This window comes from Gasterosteus aculeatus, chromosome 12 (assembly GCF_964276395.1).
Source record: "Gasterosteus aculeatus chromosome 12, fGasAcu3.hap1.1, whole genome shotgun sequence".
Classification (NCBI taxonomy): domain Eukaryota; kingdom Metazoa; phylum Chordata; class Actinopteri; order Perciformes; family Gasterosteidae; genus Gasterosteus; species Gasterosteus aculeatus.
In genome coordinates this window covers 22,018,557-22,038,149 of record NC_135700.1, presented here as the reverse complement: position 1 = coordinate 22,038,149, position 19,593 = coordinate 22,018,557, and the positions used below count along the sequence as shown (strand labels likewise).

General features: G+C 41.6%; 1 protein-coding gene across 2 annotated transcripts; it reads right to left on the bottom strand.

Moving 5' to 3' along the window:
• Positions 1 to 59: 59 nt before the first annotated feature.
• LOC120834481 (N-acetyllactosaminide alpha-1,3-galactosyltransferase) lies at positions 60 to 9,504 on the bottom strand. 2 transcript variants are annotated; one of them, XR_013451619.1, is made up of 7 exons: positions 9,218 to 9,504; positions 8,755 to 8,817; positions 8,573 to 8,662; positions 7,239 to 7,376; positions 6,864 to 7,014; positions 362 to 438; positions 60 to 261 (listed from the first exon to the last, which is right to left on the bottom strand). XR_013451619.1 is itself a non-coding variant. In XM_078085771.1 (5 exons), exons 1-5 carry the CDS (start codon positions 9,322 to 9,324, stop codon positions 6,330 to 6,332), a joined length of 1,083 nt encoding a protein of 360 aa, XP_077941897.1. In that variant the 5' UTR covers positions 9,325 to 9,504; the 3' UTR covers positions 4,575 to 6,329. The 2 variants fall into 2 exon arrangements, 1 of the variants encoding a protein (XP_077941897.1); XM_078085771.1 differs by lacking the exons at positions 60 to 261; positions 362 to 438 and having other exon boundaries at positions 4,575 to 7,014.
• Between the last annotated feature and the right edge of the window lie 10,089 nt (positions 9,505 to 19,593).

The following is a 19,593-nucleotide window of genomic DNA, read 5'->3' as shown; positions in this document are numbered from 1 at the left end:
CATTGAAAATCCTTCTCGAACGGTCATTCGCTGTGAAACGGTCAGATAAATAGGAACAATTTACCACAAAATGTTTTTTATTTGTGACATCAAGTGGGAAAAGTCCATTCAGGGAAGATCAGCTTCATTTGTTTGCGTCAGGATCATCTGTCTCTCAGTAGTATTCCTCCTCCAGGTTTGGCTGATACGGGTGTTCAGGGTCGGGTGGAGGAGATGGAGGAGATGGAGGAGGAGGAGGAGGGAGGGGCCTCTCGCCGTATTCTGCAGTAACACACAACCACAATCCGGTGTGCTCATTCAAAATCACGTTTGTCTCGCGTTCATCTCAGAGGGAATGAGTTCTGAAGCGCGGCCTCCTTACCGTCGATGACCCCGCCGTGCTGGTCGAGGAGGCCGGGGTCAAAGAGCAGCTCCAGCTCTGCTGCACCTTCATCGGCGCTGACAGGAGGAGACACAGCGGCGCATGAAAACAGGGACAGTAACGGCAACGCAAACCCAAAGCTCAACTAAAGTGTGATAATCTGAGAGAAGATCGGCACTTAAAGAGTTGTGGCTCTTTTATGGGTTTCTGCCGCACCGTTCTGGATGCATTCTTTAAAATGTGCCCTTTTTCCATTTCAAACCGAAAGGAAAAGAAATCCCTTCTAGCCTCACCGCTGGAATGCTGTTCATCAATCTAGATGTTTCCTAGTTTCGACACCTCAGTTTGAGGTGCTCAAAGCGCCAAAGCAAGACAGGAGGCCTACGCGGCTTTATCGAAGCCCTGATCATGGTTGGTCAGCCGTGGCATTCCACAGGCCGACCTTTCTTTACAGCCGACCTCTGCTATGAAAACAGACCGTTGCCATGGACGCAGTTCCCATCCACCCGACAGGAGAATTTGTTTTCATTTGTAAGTAATAATAATTTAAAAAAAAACGCGCTCAGCCTTATCTCAACATCACAAACCGCAGATAAGAAACGCAACGTTCACGTGTGGCTCCTTCCAATGTATGAGGCAAGCAGACGTACCGGGTGCAGAACAGCCGCCACCAAACCACAAGAGAGATGAGGAGCAGAGCGGCCATTCCTTTACTGATCATATCTGACTGCCTTATGAATTTATCAGCCAAACACTGCATCGCCTCACGAGAAGTTCTAGAACAAACTGTTTGATTTGTTAAGTCTTCAAAAAAAACAACAACACTAGATTCAAACAAAAACACAAAACTACAAACGGCACATTTCTCGGTCAGGAGACACATCGATGCATCCTTCTATTGTCATCCTGGTTCAACAGGATGTCATGTCAAAGCAAACATGAGTCAAAGTGTCGGGGCATATTAGTGTTGAGGCCAAATAGGAAGATTTATTCTTAGAGACCCCGGCGCTTCAGTGGCTCGTGACGACAGAGATCCTCTACTGGAAGAGTTTTCTGTCAGAATGTCAGTCATTGAATGGCCCTCGGGCCTCCTTCTGGTTGGCCGACGTGTTGCAATGTTAATAATCCCATTTTTTTATTCATTAATGAAAGAGTCAGTTAGTCAGGTGTGTTACCACAATCATGAATCTCTCTTTATAGCCACTGGATTAAAGAGACTACAGTAGATAGGACTTTTACAAGCCTAACCAACCTCTCTAAAAAAAACCACTTCCTCTTGCAAACACAGTGTGTTTGTGTCCTTATCAATCCAAAGATCAAGCTCACAGGGAAACTTCTGAATATATGCTATACCCAAATATGTTCTTTACAAAACCTTCTCTTCTCACATCCTTTATGCTGGTATCCGACTTTTCAAAATGACTTGTCTGTGCTTAAAGTAGATGAAAATGAAAGAACGTTAGTTGATGTAATTCCAGCCCATAGTGGGTAAAAGAGAACACAGAAATAATATACGCAGTAAGGAAGCAACACTCAAAGTGGTGCCGCTGCACAAAAAAACCCTACTTAATACAGACATTAAACTTTGCAGCAATGGGGCCATTTGCATGCTTTCTGGTTGTAATTAGTATGTGTGCCTGAACATGACCAATGATTTTAGAAGCTTACGCAGTAAAGATAGTGTTGTCTTGTATCGCTTTGAAAAGGGGAAAACGGACGATAAAGCAGCGTCCACACAGAAAAAAGAAGGTTCTTCAATGGTTCAGTGTGGTCCTACAAAGAACCATCACCTTCTATCATTATCTATCATCCTTGAACTATTTTATGTGTATATGCTCACATCATTTTCTCTGGCTGTTGTGTTGTTGCTCTATGGTATTTTTAATCTTGCTTTAAACCCTTGTCAGCTGGAACCTTTTCATTTTTGGAGGCTTTTATCCTGAAGATAGACACACGGGCTCCTGTAGCTGTGCAGAGAGCCGCAGATGCTCTGACCATTTCTTGTTGCATGTAGCACACAGATTACTGTGTATAACATTGATTAATGACAAAATGAAGTGTGATACATCTGCAGGTTTTTGTTTTATCCTGATCATGTAGATGTTTTAAAAAGATCCTCAAAAAAAGAGGTTGGGGACCCTGATTCCATCCTGTGTAGATAAACACCTTTTTCACCGTTCACAAAAGCGGTTACTCAAAGGACCATTTATTCCTGGGAAGAACCGTTATTCCTGGGAAGAACCATTGTTAGTTATAGAACCATTTAGAAAGGGTTCTAAATGAAACCATTTGGGTCCATGAACAACATTTTCTTCTTCGGGTGCTTCAAAGGAACCATGGGTTGAAAGGTTCTTTGTGGAACCAAAAATGGTTTCCCTATTGCATCACTCCGAAGAACTGGAGTGAGCGGGCACTCGGAGAGTCCCGGTGCGTTTCGCTTAACAAACAGTTCATAAGAGGAAGGAAACATGCCGTATATTGCGGGGGACAGATTTTTCTTAATATTTTTTTTTATCAACTTTTTGTTACTGCCAAACATTTACATTTAATATTTACAGAAGCAGCAGCAGAGGGCAGCTGGCAGTCAGATACTAATTACGCACGGGACTTTGCGCTGCTGCAGTGATAAACATGGACGGACTATTTTAGCTTTCCAATATATTCTAATCGTTGTGTTAAAATAAATATTTTTTTATTAGTGTTTCCGCCCTTGTCTCCTCTTTTCTCCCAAACAGAAACAAACCTTTCATTTAGAGTTCCTAGGGCTCTTCGCTCTTACCATTTTTAACCTGGGCCGCTGACATATGCAAAACATAATGAAAAACCTGCAGCAGCAGTCAAGGTTTGAACACACTCTCTCATTGAAGGCAAGGCAAGGCAATTTTATTTGTATAGCGCTTTTCATACACAAGGCAGACTCAAAGTGCTTCACATACAATAAAGTGAAATAAAATGCAGGAATTAAAAAAATTAAAAACAGCAAATAAAATGATAAATTAAAATCTTATTTAAATTGTTTAATTAAAGGCAGAGGTTAAAAGTGCAATGTAGGTAAAATTTAGCAGAAGGCGAAGCTGAACATAAAGGTTTTCAGTCTTGTTTTAAACGTGGTCAGAGTTGGGGCAAGTCTTAAATCTTCAGGAAGTTTATTCCAGCTGTTTGTTGCGTAGTAACTAAATGATGCTTTCCCATGATTTGTATTTACTCTGGGAATCACTAACCGATTGGTGTCAGAAGATCTTAGTGATCTTGAAGGCTTATGTAGTGGAAGCATATCAGTGATATACTTTGGCCCTAAACCATGTAGTGATTTATATGTGAGCAGTAGGATTTTGACATTAATTCTCTGACATACTGAGAGTCAATGTAAGGATTTAAGAATTGGTGTAATGTGCTCACATTTTTTGGTCTTTGTTAGAACTCTAGCAGCAGCGTTCTGAACAAGCTGGAGCTGCCTGACAGTTTTTTTTGTAAGACCTGCAAGGAGACCATTACAATAGTCTAGCCTACTGGTTATAAAGGCATGTACAAGTGTTTCTAAGTCTTGAGCTGACATGAGCCCTCTAAGTCGTGCTACATTTTTGAGGTGGTAGTAGGCCGATTTTGTTACTGATTTGATGTGACTCTCCAAGTGTAAATCTGAATCCATAATAACCCCCAGATTTCTGGCTTTATTTGATGTTTTCAGGGACAGAGAGTGAAGGTGTTGGGTTACTTGTGGGAAGATCGAACTTTGATCATACGAAACGATAACACGATAACACCTTGGATTTATTATGGTACCGATAAGAAGCACGGGCACAGAGGGCCCTCAGGATGTAGTCACAATACATCTCTGATTAGATTTAGTAGCCTTTATGGGCATCTCGGCATTGGTTCCTTCAGCTCGTATCATCAACTCATGATTGGCTTCAGACATTAAATCTAATAAAACATTACGGCATCATCATCCTTCCCCTTTATCAACAAAGAAGCGGTCAATGTACCCTCAACTTATTTGACAAGAGATGCCTCACGGTACCTCGATCTACATTATCTACACAAACAAAGACTAATCCTGTATTTTTGTAGCTGGTGGAATGTATGCAGATTACGTTTTGCATTGCAAAGTCTGTTCATTGGTCTTTTTGTTAACACATGTACACAAAGCTCTGAAAGAAGAACAGTAACAGAATGTAACTAAACAAAGCTACTAAAAGACAACAACTTGACTGATGTGCATATATGTATATTTGTATTAAGTAGACTTAAAAGCCCCTGTGACAAAGCCCAACAACCCATCACATATGAATAGCATCACACATTAGGCATATGTATACTATATAGCCAAATATAGAATTAAAACCAGTTGTACAAAAGGTAAGGAGCCTAAATCCCCTCTATGATTCCACACACAGGTTTTGTTGCTTCCGTACCTGTCGATGGTGCCTCTTGAACACCATGTTAGTGAAACATAAAAAATCGGATATTTACATTTATTCATTGTTTCTACAAATGGTCACCCACTGTCATAGCCTAGCTAACTCATATGGCTTCATGGCCTTCACATTGAGTAGATACAGCAAAACTTGTAATACAATGCGAGGTTAGATGGTGAGACGTCTCGATAAAGTTATCATGAACATACAGGCTCTATCTGTGACGATTTCATGGCCCGTTCATAGTTTTGGGTCAGGTTTCTGAGCAGAACTATTTGTTGTCAACACCAAAGCGGAAGAAGAAAACTCAAATTTGCCATGTATATCTTTCAAAGTATTATTACGCTGGTGGGTCACAGCCTTCTGCACCAGGGAGGGGTGACTTGATTGGACCGTGCATGAGGATGACGGGGAAACTTAGAGAGTTTGGGCTCTTGGCCGAGGAACATGTTGTTTGCCCTCGTTAACAGCTACCCAGGTATGTTTGGGGACATTACAACTCATTCACTCAACGCATTTGATGGAGCATGACGTTGACGTCAAAGCTGCATTTACATTTTGGCGAGCTGGCCTTCAGGGAGGAGCTTGGACATTGGACGGCAACTGGGAGGGTCAGCTCAGAATCCGTGAGTACAGCATGAAGCTAAAGGCCGTCGGTATTGTAGGGTGAAAAGTATATGGCAGTTCCTAATACATAAACCTGGGGAAAACATTATGATCATTTTCCGGGTGTTTACATTGCTGGGGTCTAATTGACCCCAATGGTAAAAGGTGTTGGTACATTTGAAGGTACCGAGAGGGTTAAATACAAATTTAGTTTGTTGTTTCTTTAATCAATAGCATTGACTGAACGTTCTGTCACAGCGGTGTTGATACGTATCATTTTGTTGTGTATCACGTAGACTACATCACTGCTCTAAAGTACTTTGTTACAAACCACGTGATATACGTATTTAAAATACATGTCATAGAAATACTGCCCATCTCTGCTTATTTTGATAATGTGACTTTCATTTTGATTAGATTGCTGTTGACAATTTAAACATATATGTTTTCGTTAGAATATTTGTCTTTTCCTTTTCTTAGAATTAGCAGTCTGTCTCAATGTAAAGTACAGAAGTGGATGCAGGGAATGAGGATATCCATCAGTTTTTAAGACTACAGTTTTAAGCCAAATATGTCCAAATATTTAACAACAATTTTTATATATTTTTTAATAAAAGGAGTTGCCCCCTGCTGGCAATCAGAAAGAAAGCGGTTGTCACAGGAGTTTACAAAAAAGAATATTGTTTTATACTCTCAATGTTAAGCTCTGTATTCTGCTACTTCCTCTGTAACTGCCCAGCTGGTGGCAGATAGTAGTACTGCTCACAACAATATATCTTTTGTCGGCATTAACGGTATTTCAATTTTAGAAAAGCTAGGAGCAAAGTTTATTCCAGTGTCCTACTTTCATAGAAAGAATCCAATTCAAAGCTCACGGTAAACAATGTTTGACTTTTCCTAAATTTAAAATATAAAATGCCATTTAGTGTTTCTTCAAGCAAATTCTAACGAGTACGAAGTTCTTTGTAGTTCTTTGAAGCCCATACCAGGCGGGTGACGTTTATGTCCTGGTTTTCTGCAATAACCGGGTCCCAGCAGTACTCAGGGGAGATCAGCCTGCTGGGTTTGTGAAGCCAGAAGTACTTGTTTAGATGACTTTCGTCATGCCACAACGCCTCCACATTGTTTAGTTTGTCCTCCATTATGTTCAGAAAGCAGTAATCTGCCAAATCCTTCACATGTTCCAGCACACCTCCAAAAATTGCAGCGTGATAGTAGTAGTCTCCGGTTTCCATGAATGCTTTGGATTTGGGGTTTCTGTCATAGGTGAAGCTTTGCTTTGGACGTTTGTAATACCACGCGTGTAACAAGGCCACAGAATCCCCCAGAGCCTCTGAGCCGAATCTGCCTTTAAACACCTGATCCACGTCAAAACAGAAGATATAATTGCAGTTGTGGTGTATCTCTGATTCTATGGCGTCCGATATCATTTTCATGCGCATCATAGAGATGTCCTGCCACCTGGAGTACTTCTGTACCTGGATGACCTTCAGGCTGCGGCGAGGACCGAACTTGATGGTGGGCACCTTCTCCGGTTGGTCCGTGAACACGTAATATGTCACTTGTAATCCCAGCATGAAATGTTTCTCTGCAGAGGTAAGGAAGGTGTTGAGGTAGGCATCAAGGTACCTAAGGGTGGGGAAAACAATTATGAGAAAAAAACGCAACAAAACTCAACAGGAAACACTGTTTCTCCACCACCATTCACACAGAAAATTAATAAAAACACTACGTTACGTACGGCCACACAATGCATTCAGGGTTTCTCTATTTTACTCCGGTTTGGTGTTTCTTAATTCCAAATGCTACCAGGCCAAGAATACAATGCTGGTGTTAAAGTTCTGGTAACCAACCTTCCCACGGCAAACACGGTGAGGGCCACGGATGACTCATTTTGGATGTGCTTTTGATCATAGAGATCTGGGTCGAACATCCCTTCCCACAAGATAGGAGCTTTCCAAGGTGACATTGTTTGAACAAGCGGTCTGGCCCTGAAATGGATGATGAAATGAAAAATATTTGAATCAGCCAAATGGCGTGGAGATTTAAAACCAAGGACTCCCAAAACTTTTCCCAAACGTTTTTGTTTGGTGTCATGAACTGACAAAATACACATTATATGGGTTTATGTGAAACAAAACAAAAACAATTGTAATGCGAAACACAAATGATGCTAAATGTTGCCTTTTACATTCAATTAGCTGCATCTGAATAAAAACATAAAAGTCGTCATTGTATAAAAATCTATATTTATTATAGTTTATAGTTTATAATTTAGTTAGTCTGTGTGTTGTGTGTTAATTGAGCATCGACATTCTCAATTACAAAATAAAGGTGTGAAATTGCGCGTGTCTATTAGCACAGTGTTTTTTTTAGTTCCATGGCTATGGGACGCCGTTTGTAAAATCCTGCGCAGTTTTGCTACATTTAGCATTATCATATGAACAAAAAAGCACAACAATATTCATATGTCACTTTTTCAACCATTTAGAGAGAAATTAAATTTATGCAATAACTCCAAGGATGTTTGGCAGTAACACAAAGTTGTTAAATAATACAAATGTAAATGTAAATGTTATATCCAAATGTTAAATCTAAATATTAAATGTAAATGTTAAATGTGACATATGAATATTGTCGGCTTTTTTGTTCATATGATAATGCTAAATGTAGCGAAACTGCGCAGGATTTTAGAACGTGCGGCATTTTACAAACGGCGCCCCATTTATAAACATTAGCATCCATTTAAAATTCCTTTGAAATTAGTTATTTAATAAATAATCAGTACAATAAGAATAAGCCGCCCGAACACACTGCGCATTTGCACACAACACACATGTTATGGGAGAAATGACTGTGAAGCAAAGAATGCGTTCACCGTTTTCGAGTCATACGAGTTATTGTTACAACAAAGCAAACAAAACAACGATCACGTCGAACCGGCTGCAACCAGCAATATTGTCTACGTGCTTTTACCGCAACATCCATCTTCTATTGAAACGTTGCATGTCAACCGTGCTTCTTGTTTAGTTTGCGGACCAACGCCTTTTCCCCATCACAGATCTATTGGTGCTGTCACGATTCACCTGTTGTCCTTCTGTGCATTTCTGTCTGCTTCTAAATCAAAATTCCTTGCACGTACACTTCCTTAGAACTCTTTCCAGACGAAACTAAAGGGGTCTCTTACCCGAAGTTAAGCGTGTGGTCTAAATTGATTCTCTGCCTCAGAAGCTTCTCCTCGGCCACCGGCAGGATGTCCGCGATGTCTAAAACATGTCTACAATTGAAAAATGGAAATCATCTTCAAGTGACTTAAAAAAAAAAAAAAACATGCGCTCATGAAGCAACAATGAACACTTGTTTACTCGCCTGAAGTATAAAGCAGTCGAGCTGACAAGGACTAAGAGAAGACAGCAGCGGGCGACGGTGCTCCTGAAAGAGAACACAGGGCTTTATGCTTTATGAGATATTACATTACATTACATTACATGTCATTTAGCGGACGCTTTTATCCAAAGCGACGTACAATAAGTGCATTCAACCATAGGGTACAAACTCAGGAGAACAAGAAACAAGAAAGTGCAATTTCCTCAAATAAGCCAATTTACAATTTGCTATAGATGAGTGACGTTACAAGTACAATTTAAGTTTTTATTGAATTTATTGATATTGTCCAGCTACACGTGGAGAACACGGTGAAAAGCATGGGATTAGTATTATGCTGCACCATACCAGTACTCAGAAGACCAATGATTTAATATGCGTTTATAAATATGAGAGAATTCGATCACCAAATAAGTCAAGCAAATAAAAAAAAAAACACTCTGCGTACCTCAACAATTGGGAAAACGTCCTCGACATTTTTCCAGCCTCCAAGCTCTCCTTGACTGAGGAGTTCCGTTTGTTTGTGGAGAAAAACGCACAAAGCAGCGCGAGCATCGGTTACGCGTTTCCCGCAGCAGAAGCGCAAAACACATGACCAATTTGGCTGTAACGACCTTCAAAAAGAGATGTCGCAAGCGGGGAGGGGTGACATTTGCTGAAAACTTACCTGCTTTCAAGTAAAGATCCGAGCGATCCCACCCGTCTGAAGGGTTGCTGAGATCTCGCCCCCCTCCGGGCGGCTGCAGAGGAGGAGCAGCGCACATAAAACATTGTTGGGTTAGGGTGGAACAGGAGAAGTGGTTAATAATTGCGAACAAAAAAATGCGCCTAATGACCTGTGATTTCATGAGCAAACACAGAATCCCTTTGTGTTCGTTTACATTTGTTAGAAGTTAAAACTCAGTTGTTTCTAGTTCACTTACAATTAAAACTTTTAGCGTTGCTTTTATAATTCCAGTTTGCTAAAAGACTTTCTCTTGGATCCTCTCCTCTCGCTTCAGTAGTCTTCGTCAAGTGGAATTTCTTTACAGCTTCTGAATAGTGGGATATATTTACATCGCCTGAATAAAACACATTGTAGGTCCAATACCACTGTACCAGTTTTTACCAGCGATATTATTCTTGTGATTAAATATGAGCATGGGTGTGTAGTGCATTCTAACGAACAGCAAAAAATGTAATTTCAACACTGGAATTAGTAAAACGTATGGATTCTGATTAGTGTGTAAATTAAAAATTAACTGACAACACTATATTGGAACTTACACCGTTTCTCTGTCTTTTGCCGCAGCAGTGGTGTTTCTTATTTCTTAAGTTCTTGTTTCTTATTACGGGTTCATACTCGCCTGTGACGACTCGACGAGACGTTTAAGATTAACTTCCTGTTTTTATTTTTGTAACCACTGCACTTCCTGTGTTTAGTTCCTCACACTTAGTTTCTCCCTACAGCTGAGTTTAGTTTGCAATTACCTCCACCTGTATTTAAGCCTCAGTTCCCCCACTTGTCCGTGACATCTTTTGTCTTTACCCGAGTTGCATGTTTGTAGTCAGATATTCCCAGTGTTTGTTTTTGGTAATCTTGTTTTTACGTCATTGCCAGGGCCTCTTCCCTTTTTTGTTTCTACAAGAGCGTGCAGTCCGCCTTTGCCTGTGCTTCCTTTTTGTCTCGCATTAATTTATTCTCTAAGTAAACGGTTCCAAACCTAGAAGAAGACCAGGAGGGAAAAGCTGCTTCACTTTGTGCTTTTGTTGATTTCTCGAATAAAACGCATGACCAATTTGGCTGTAATAACCTTCAAAAAGAGATGTCACACGGGGGGGAGTGATGGGAGGCAAGGCTATGGTGAACGAAATTGAACCCAGGCCCTCACGGGGAGAAGTGGCGACTCGGCGGACGTACAGTAGCCGGACGGGGGAGTCATTATGGAAGGGTTCCAGTCCATGGGCTGCACCTGTGGTTTTAGTAAAGAAGAAAGATGGCTCCTGCAGGTTTTGCGTCGACTACCGGAAACTTAATGCTGTCACGCATAAGGATGCTTATCCCCTTCTTCGTATCGAGGAGTCCCTGACCAGCTTGAAGAGAGCGGAGTAGTACTCTACACTGGACCTAGCAAGCGGCTACTGGCAGGTTGAGGTCGACCCAAAGGAAAAGGAGAAGACTGCCTTTACCACCCCGGTGGGCCTCTACCAGTTCGAGAGAATGCCGTTTGGGCTGTGTAACGCCCCAGCTACCTTCCAGCATTTGATGCAGCTCTGTCTTGGGGGGCAGGTGCATGATTTTTTACTGATTTAGCTTGATTACGTGATAATCTACTCACCTGATTTTGCTGCTCCCCTAGGACACCTTGAACAAGTCTTCAGGCGGCTCGCCGAGCACGGGCTGAAGCTACAGCCTCTTAAGTGCCACCTTTTTCAGCGCTCTGTGCAGTACCTGGGCCATGTGATGGGTCGGGGAGGTGTAGCAACAGATCCCGGTAAAACTGACGCGGTCAAGGAATGGCCGTTCCCCTCGACTGTCCGCGAAGTCCACACCTCTTTGGGTTTTGCGGGCTACTATCGGAGGTTTATCCCTGCCTTCGCCAAGAAGGCTTGTCCACTCCATGGGCTGCTAAGGGGGGCTACCGGGGCGAAGAGGCAGAGCGTGGACTGGAGAGGGCCTTTTGGGTGCTAAAGCAGGCCCTCCTGGAGGCCCCTATAGTGGCGTACGTTGATTTTACGGTGCCCTTCCGTCTAAATTGTTGTGGAATATTTCAATAAAAGCTCGATAGAAGAGAATGATTTGTCTCATAAAACAGAGTCTTGATGAATGATCAAAGTTGCAAAAAGTCCATTTATTGCTTGCATGTATAATGCATTACGTTCAGGAATGAGGAAACAGTTATTGCCATAATATGTCAGACATACAAGGAATTTGACTGGGCGGTTGGTGCGTAACAGCAGACAGTACGACGATGGACAACAAGTGCACGAGCAATAAAATAAAATATAATGCTATGGGTTAGTAGTACAAGTCTATGGGTTAGTTTAAAAATAAAGCAATACAAGTTAAACATATTTAAAAATTAAAAAGAAAGTTCTCGACATGACACGTCCTTTTCTGGATGGAGAAGCGCTATTACATTACATTACAGGTCATTTAGCTGACGCCTTCATCCAAAGCGACTAACATAGCATTTTGAACCCATGGCTTCTTACATTTTGGCCCGGGGAGCAATTAGGGGCTAGGTGTCTTGCTCAGGGACACTTGGATACTTGAACATGGAGCAGCTCGACCTGCCAACCTTGCGGTTGCGCACCCTCTCTACTCCTGCGCCACGTCGACCCGCATTACTTGCGTAATACGGGTGTTTAACACGTCGGGAGAGAATATTGAGGCCCCGATTATATATATTGTCATTTCCAGAAGTACTTGTTTAAACAGTATTGTTTTTCTTCACAGTCCATCAAATATGTCCATAACCTCACCCGTCCTCATTGAACTACACTGTAACAAATTGCTGTAAATTTACGGTGCATTTCTAACGGTATCTTACATATGATGACTTTGACTTACATTGTTCATTCTGTACACATGGCATCCATTGTAGTCTGTCCATCCCGGGAGTGGGATCCCTCCTCTGACGTTCTCCCTAAGGTTTCTTCCCTTTTTTCCCTCTTGTAAGGGTTTTTTTCATTTTTTGGGGAGTTTTTCCTGTGCCGATGGAGGGTTTCGGGGCAGAGGATGTTGTATGTGTACAGACTGTAAAGCCCTCTGAGGCAAATTTGTAATTTGCGATTTTGGGCTATACAAAATAAAATGACTTGACTTGACTTACAGGACATTACTAGACATGCAGCGGTGACTTTTTTCCAAAACGCCCATGGTTTGACATAATTTTATATGGAGTAATAGGTGGTTCTATTACTTGCCCAGGGACGCTTCGACTTGGCACAGGGAGCAGCCAGGATTGTTAAATACATGGATTATTCAAAGTTTTCGTTGCCTAAAAGTCATTTGGGACCAAGAAACATCCAGGAAGATTGACGAGAAACATCCACAACGATAGACAATGACTCAATAAGTGACACAAGAGACACACAAGGCTTAAATACACTAGGGAGGTGCAGGTGATTGGACACAGGTGGAAACGATTAGACAATCACAGGGGATGACAGGACAAGGCAGGAAGTGAAGTTACCCGGGGACACGAGTGGCAGAAAACTACAAAATAAGACAGGAAGTGAACCACACCGTGACACAGGGTACAAGTACTGAGGCAACGAAATGCAACGAAAAGGCAACGAAATGCAATTTTCACCACCCTCTGCAGTGATTTACGGTCCGCAACAGAGCAGCTGCCGTACCATACTGAAATGCAGTTTTTAAGGATGCTTTCCATGGTACAGCGGTAGAAATTCTCTAGAATCTGAGGAGACAGATGGGCCTTCTTCAGTCTCCTCAGGAAGAAGAGACGCTGGTGTGCTTTCTTTACCAGGGATGAGGTGTTCAGGGTCCAAGAGAGGTCCCCAGAGATGTGGACACCCAGGAACTTGAAGCTGGCGACACGCTCAACCTCCGTCCCGTTGATATGGATGGGGATGTGTGTGCCAGTTTTCTTCCGGAAGTCCACAATTAGCTCTTTGGTCTTCTTGGCGTTGAGGGCCAGGTTGTTGTCGGCGCACCACACCGCCAGGTGCTCACAGGTTTCTGTGGGTGGTGGTTGCATCTGATGGAGGTTACGTCTGATGATGGTTGCCCCTGCACTGGTCCTGCCTTATCCCTGGCTTAATAATCCACAATATTTGAATCATTTCTGTTGTAGGAATCGGATGTACTGTACATCTTTTACGTTGTTCATACTCTACACACCTACTACCCTGCTGTTTTCCCCTCAGGTTTCTCCAGGTTGTTTTTTTACATTTTGGGGTTTAGGGGATAGGGTGTTAACATAGTGCATGTTTGATTTGAATTGAATATTGAACACGTTGACCAGAGGAATCTGCTCTGTGCACTCTGACTCCCTTTACACAAAGAATCATCAAGTGAGGATGAGGGAGACGCAGCTGATTTCAGGTATACTATCCCAACTCAAGTGAGCCACATCTTGTTACAGAATCTATAATGAAGTTCCAATGATTCAGAAAAATGGTCTACAAACACAGAATTGTTGTTGAACACAGAAAAGTTGTTTCTGCACTTTTAATTCCATAGTTTATTTCCCTGAAATATATATTTTATTTCTGTATTGTTTTTAATTAGCAAAAGTGTTGTTATATGTATAGTGTTATATTTATAATAAATACAAATTAATAAAATAATGTGTTTGTCCTTGTTAAGGGCTGTTAACATGACAACTGTGACAAGTATGTAACTTGTAAGTTTCCAGCAGGCAATTTCTCCGTTGAAACAACGTTTAAAAGAGGTCTTTGGCCGGACGTTGAAGACACGTTGCAAATTGGTTCAAAAGTGAAAGTTGTTTCAACGTCTATTCACAGACGTTGAAAAGACCAACGTCGGGCGTAGACTTCTTTTAATGGTCTTTTCAACCAAAAAATGCTCACTGTGGAGTGTCAATCATGACCGACTGCTCCTGAACGTGACGTTAAACGCGCAATCTCAGTTCATCCAGAACACATGTGCAGTTCAACATCAGAGGAGTTTGTCATTGCCTCGTCTCTCCAACTAACGTTGGTAAGTGTTATTTGTCTAGCATGATTAACGCCTTCCAACCTGGCAAATGTGTATTTTGCTCCATGGGTCGAATCCTGGTCAGCTCAATCTTTTAATATACATTTTCTTAACTGTATTATTTTGTACGTGGCTGTGGTAAATGTCACGCAATGGCCGTCCAAAAACAATGTGCTTTTTTTTTTTATCCAAATGTGTCGATGCTGAGCTGCAGCCTCGCGAAAAGGTAGCGTTGCACATGTTTGGACGTGTTGTAAGACGCCCAAAGGTAACCAATTGTTTTAGATCCACTTCACCAAAAGGTTTCTTCCATACTGATCTACGTCATCGTAATGGATAAATTATGTCAAGGGTGAGGTACTTCTGTCAGTCTCCGTGGGGCACTCCCTAAAGAGAATAAAAAAAGCACTTGCCAGTAGCCTACGGTGTTTTGATGTTTTGCCCAACGGGGTTCAAATCCAGGTCGATACGACCTTTCCTTTAATATATTTTCTTAAATAAAGTCTTCATACGTGGCTGTGATGTGGTGCTTACCACAATCGTACAATTGTAAACGCTGCAGTGGATTTGTGATGCCTTTTTTAAAGATTTTCAGCAATATGTTTGTGAATGTGTGATGAATCAGGGAACTGAGGCGAACACATCTGCTGCTGTGGAACGAACACAAACACGCACGCGTAGGGAAACCAGTAGGTGGAAAAACCAGTCTGGGTGTAACACCGGCTCAAATGGCCAATTATGGTAATCTTACTCGTCACTGGTGTAAAATCATTAAACGGGACATCTACTTAAGACAGAAATGATGTAACCGTTGGACACAACTTTGTTTTATTTATAAAGTCATTTTTAGATTGGCATGTTTTGATTATCGGTGTTTGGGGGTGAGTCGTATTTCTTTTTTTATTTCGGATGCGGTTTTATTTGTTTAGCTTCCTGATGTTTGTAGATGAGTGTAATGACACATCTCATCCTCAGAGTCAACAGGTGCGCCGCTCCGCCCCTTTTAAAGAGCCTGTGAGGTGCGGAAGGAGCTGGACAGGCGGGTCATTACTAAAGAATGTTGACCGGTTTTTAAAGAGCTTTTAATCCGTCCGTCATTTGGCTTTTTGTGGATTGGTAAGATAATTAAATACGCACGGTACCTTTGCCCGTGCAGGCCCTATTTGGTGTCCTTTTTAAGTTACCTTTTTTAATTGAGGTGCACGTCTTTTACTGGGTATTTACGGCTGTGTGAAATTCTGGAACTACTTTTAGATTGTCATTTCTCACTCTCACACGCACACACACACACACCGCAATAGGGCCGAGTGCGAAAAACGGTCGGTGGAAGGTTCCTTTTTCAGAACGGCACAAGCTGATCTCAGTTACATGCTGTGTATCGACAAATGAAAACACAGGACGCCACCATCTCAAAAGCTCAACAGGCCATCAGTAGTATTATACACGGGGAGGAACGTAGCACATCTCTAATAATAACAAAAAGTAAATCTTATACCTATTACTAAAGAATATTTTACTCTGATGTTTGGCTGTATTTGTTCAGACATGGTGCCTTTTTCTCCGTCTCTCTTCTGTATTCATCTTGTGTCATATCAGATCTTCGTAACAACATGATGCAAAGTATGGAATGCCGTTTTAGTCAAAATTAAATAAATGAATAAATACATGAAATATGCATTTGAAATACATCATGAAATAAACAAATGAGGCAATAAATACATAAATATTAAATACATTTAATTATTTCATGGTACTTTTATTTCATAATGCCACTTTTCATTTCCAGAGTCTTTTATTTCATAATGCCGTTTTTCATTTCCAGAGACTTATTACATAATGCCGGTGCTCAATCAGTCTTAAACAATTTAAAACTTCGTCGTCTATGTATACATCTTGAAGAGCACTTATCCGCCCTAGTATTTCCAAAAAAACCTCAATATGTGTCAAAATCGTATCTGCAGAAAACCCATGTTGATCGATTTGATCTGCTAATGCTAGCATGCTACCTCGGAGCCCACCGATGTCTTCCATTATGTAACACTCACGTCCCTTAGCCAGCCTTCTTTTGCACACGGCTCTGTTGTCTGTTCTCAATGTTAGATGTAGCCACGCCCCCTGATTTGCATATAAGAACGTGAATTGTAAAAGGGCATTATGAAATACGTCTCTGGAAATGAAAAGTGGCATTATGAAATAAAAGTACCATGAAATAATTAAATGTATTTAATATTTATGTATTTATTGCCTTATTTATTTCATGATGTATTTCAAATGCATATTTAATGTATTTATTCGTTTATTTAATTTTGACTAAAACGGCATTCCATAGCAAAGGACAAACTTTTTTTCTTCAGAGTGCACATTGTTCTTTAAACCTGGGAAGCTTTAGTTCAAAGAGTGAATGTGAGGAAATAAGATGATGACCTGTAGAATAAAGTGCAGTTTAGTCAAGTACCACATGAGGATGCTGGTGTCGACCGCTGATGCACAAAACTCTTCTCACGCTGTCCACTTATGGATGTGTTCTATGCTTTGTGTTATAGTAATGAAAACCTTATTAAGGGTCATATTCATAGGCCCCTGAACTCAGCCTTCACAGCTACATTAAATAAAATATTTAGTTATTGAGCCCTGAAAGTTTAAACTTTATTCAAAAAATTCCACATATTTTGTAAGACACCGCAGGTAAATAGGAAGAAAAAATTGGCCAAAGTCTCGGGGCATGACATGTTGGTGAGAAGCTGTATTTCGGCCGTGCCAAACAGTGGACGGAACATTCTGCCTTGACTAAAACTCTGGACACACTTTGGATAAGGGGCCACAAGGTGGCACTCAAAGCACACACAGCACCAGGAAATGGGAAATTCAACTACAGGAATACTGGAAAGAAACAACAGCTGAGAACTATGAAAAGAAATACAAGAATGTGAGTTGATATATTAGCAGATAATGGGTGTGACTTCACCAGACGTAAGTTGTGTTGTTCACGTTTTATTCTCTCGTCCTATGAGAGACGATGTGCCTTCTCAAAAAGGTTTGGTGGCTGTGACGACCTCGTGAGCTCGTGCTATATGTGCAAGGCCCCATCCTGACAAAAAAAAATAAAAATCCTTAATGACTGCAGACTGATGATGAATGTCCATCACAAGAGGATCATCTGAGCTTCATTACATCACAAACCGCACCTTCTGTCGAATCAAGTCTCGCCGTCCTAATATTAAAACATTTATATTTCGAAAACTGCGCAAAGGACGCGTGTTTCCGTCTTTCCTTGTGTGGCTTGAAGTACACGACTGAGGTATCTAAACGCAGGAGGCTGTATACAGCAACCCCATGGGGTGAATCCATGCGCCCCACAGCTGCCTTTCCTTGTAAATCCTTCCAACAGCATCAGCACAATAAAGCCTCAGCTCTGCTCCTTCGTGAGGACTGTGTGTTTTGTGTGTTTTATTTTGTGCGTCGGAGGGAAACAAGTCAAGTCGAGACATGTCGAGTCATACATGTCACAGTTTAAAACAACGAGGAGCCCTCCTGTTGGCTATTGTTCCTCATGCTTGAGTCCACAGGCTACGTGGAGAAATATTAATAACGACAATAATTGCAGAAGTTGCCGTAGGTCATTTATGAAGCTAAACCCACAACTACTCCAAACTTAGCAACATTTTATCTGGTTTAAGCCTGATTTCACTCCGTCTCAGCGGCTCAATGAGAAGTAACAGGCTTTCAGTTAACTCACCTCTCAAACCAGAAGTTGACAGTTTTCCACTCATGGTTTCTGAAATGTCACGTGACGTGACGCCATTGGTAGCTAACGTTACGTTTAATCCTACTTAAGCCAAACCCTGATGTTTGACCTTTGCCCCTATACTTTGAGCGCCATGGTTTGAAGATTATGCACCAACCAAGCTTCAGAATTTGATGCATTGGAGTGAAAATGGGCGTGAACAACACGTGCGCAAAATAATCGGTTAAGTAAGAACAGTATCACAGCAATTCATCTTCAAAGTGTATTTCTGAGATGTTTTAGTCAGAACCAAAGTCTTGGAACAACACTGCCATCCCAAAATAAATGAATGAATTATTAAAACTAATACGATTCTTTTTCAGATCCATAACCCGGTTTTGAGCACTTTGTTGTGTTAAGGAGAAGAGTGTATTCCACTTTGACTTATTCTTCACTTTGATCTCAAAGCGCCTCACGTGACCGATGACAGATGAGTGAGAACTTCAACGTTTACTTTTAGATTAGCAAAGAACACAAACGGCTGTCTCCTATTCACGCACAGTAACACAGATAAGAACTTCAGAAACAAAAAAGTGATCTAAAATGTGGATTATCTTCTTCATTAGTTCGCTCCAATAAGCCACGAGGAGAGGAGAGCGGAGACTTGTTTGGCTAAATGAAGAGAGACTTTGGAGGTTTAGAGGTTTTACTCCTCCTGACTCTCACACATCGTTGACTTTGATGAAACACAATAGATTCCCCCCTTTGTGAGAGGATATATGTCAAAGCTGAAACATCATACGCCAAAGTATCACTAGGACGCTCCGCGGGTCACATTCCTCCGTGAAGGATGTGTGAATGGATTCGCCCCTGTGAGGGAGGGAAGGAAGGGAGGTGAAGACAAAAAGAAGAAGAAGGAGGAGATGAAGAAAAGCAGAGAAAAATTGGAAGACAAAACCAATAAGGAAAGGCAAGGCGCAAAAAAACTAGAGTTACGAAAGTGAAGTCCGTAAAGACAGAGCAGCATCTGGCGCGACTCATCCTTCGCATCACACACATTCCTGTGTGACACGCTCACAAAGCACCATTGTTATGAACCAGATCCGTCTCATATCCCCCCCGCTATCTACCCTACAAGCTATGACCACATACACACACACACACACGCAAACGTTTAGCCTTGAGCCACCGCCATTGTGCTTATGAGCCACGGGCTGGCAGGTTTAATGCCACCTGTAAATGATTCTCTACTGTAAATGAGGTGTGAACTTCAAAAGACACAAAGAAGAGAGAAGACGGAGGATGGACGGACGCGGTTATTAGCTCTTAAAGTCACGTGACCTGCGGTCAGGAGGACACACTCAACGTGTGTGTGTGTGTGTGTCAAGGTGTGAGCATGGTGGGCTCTCTCCACCCGTCAGTCCTTCACACA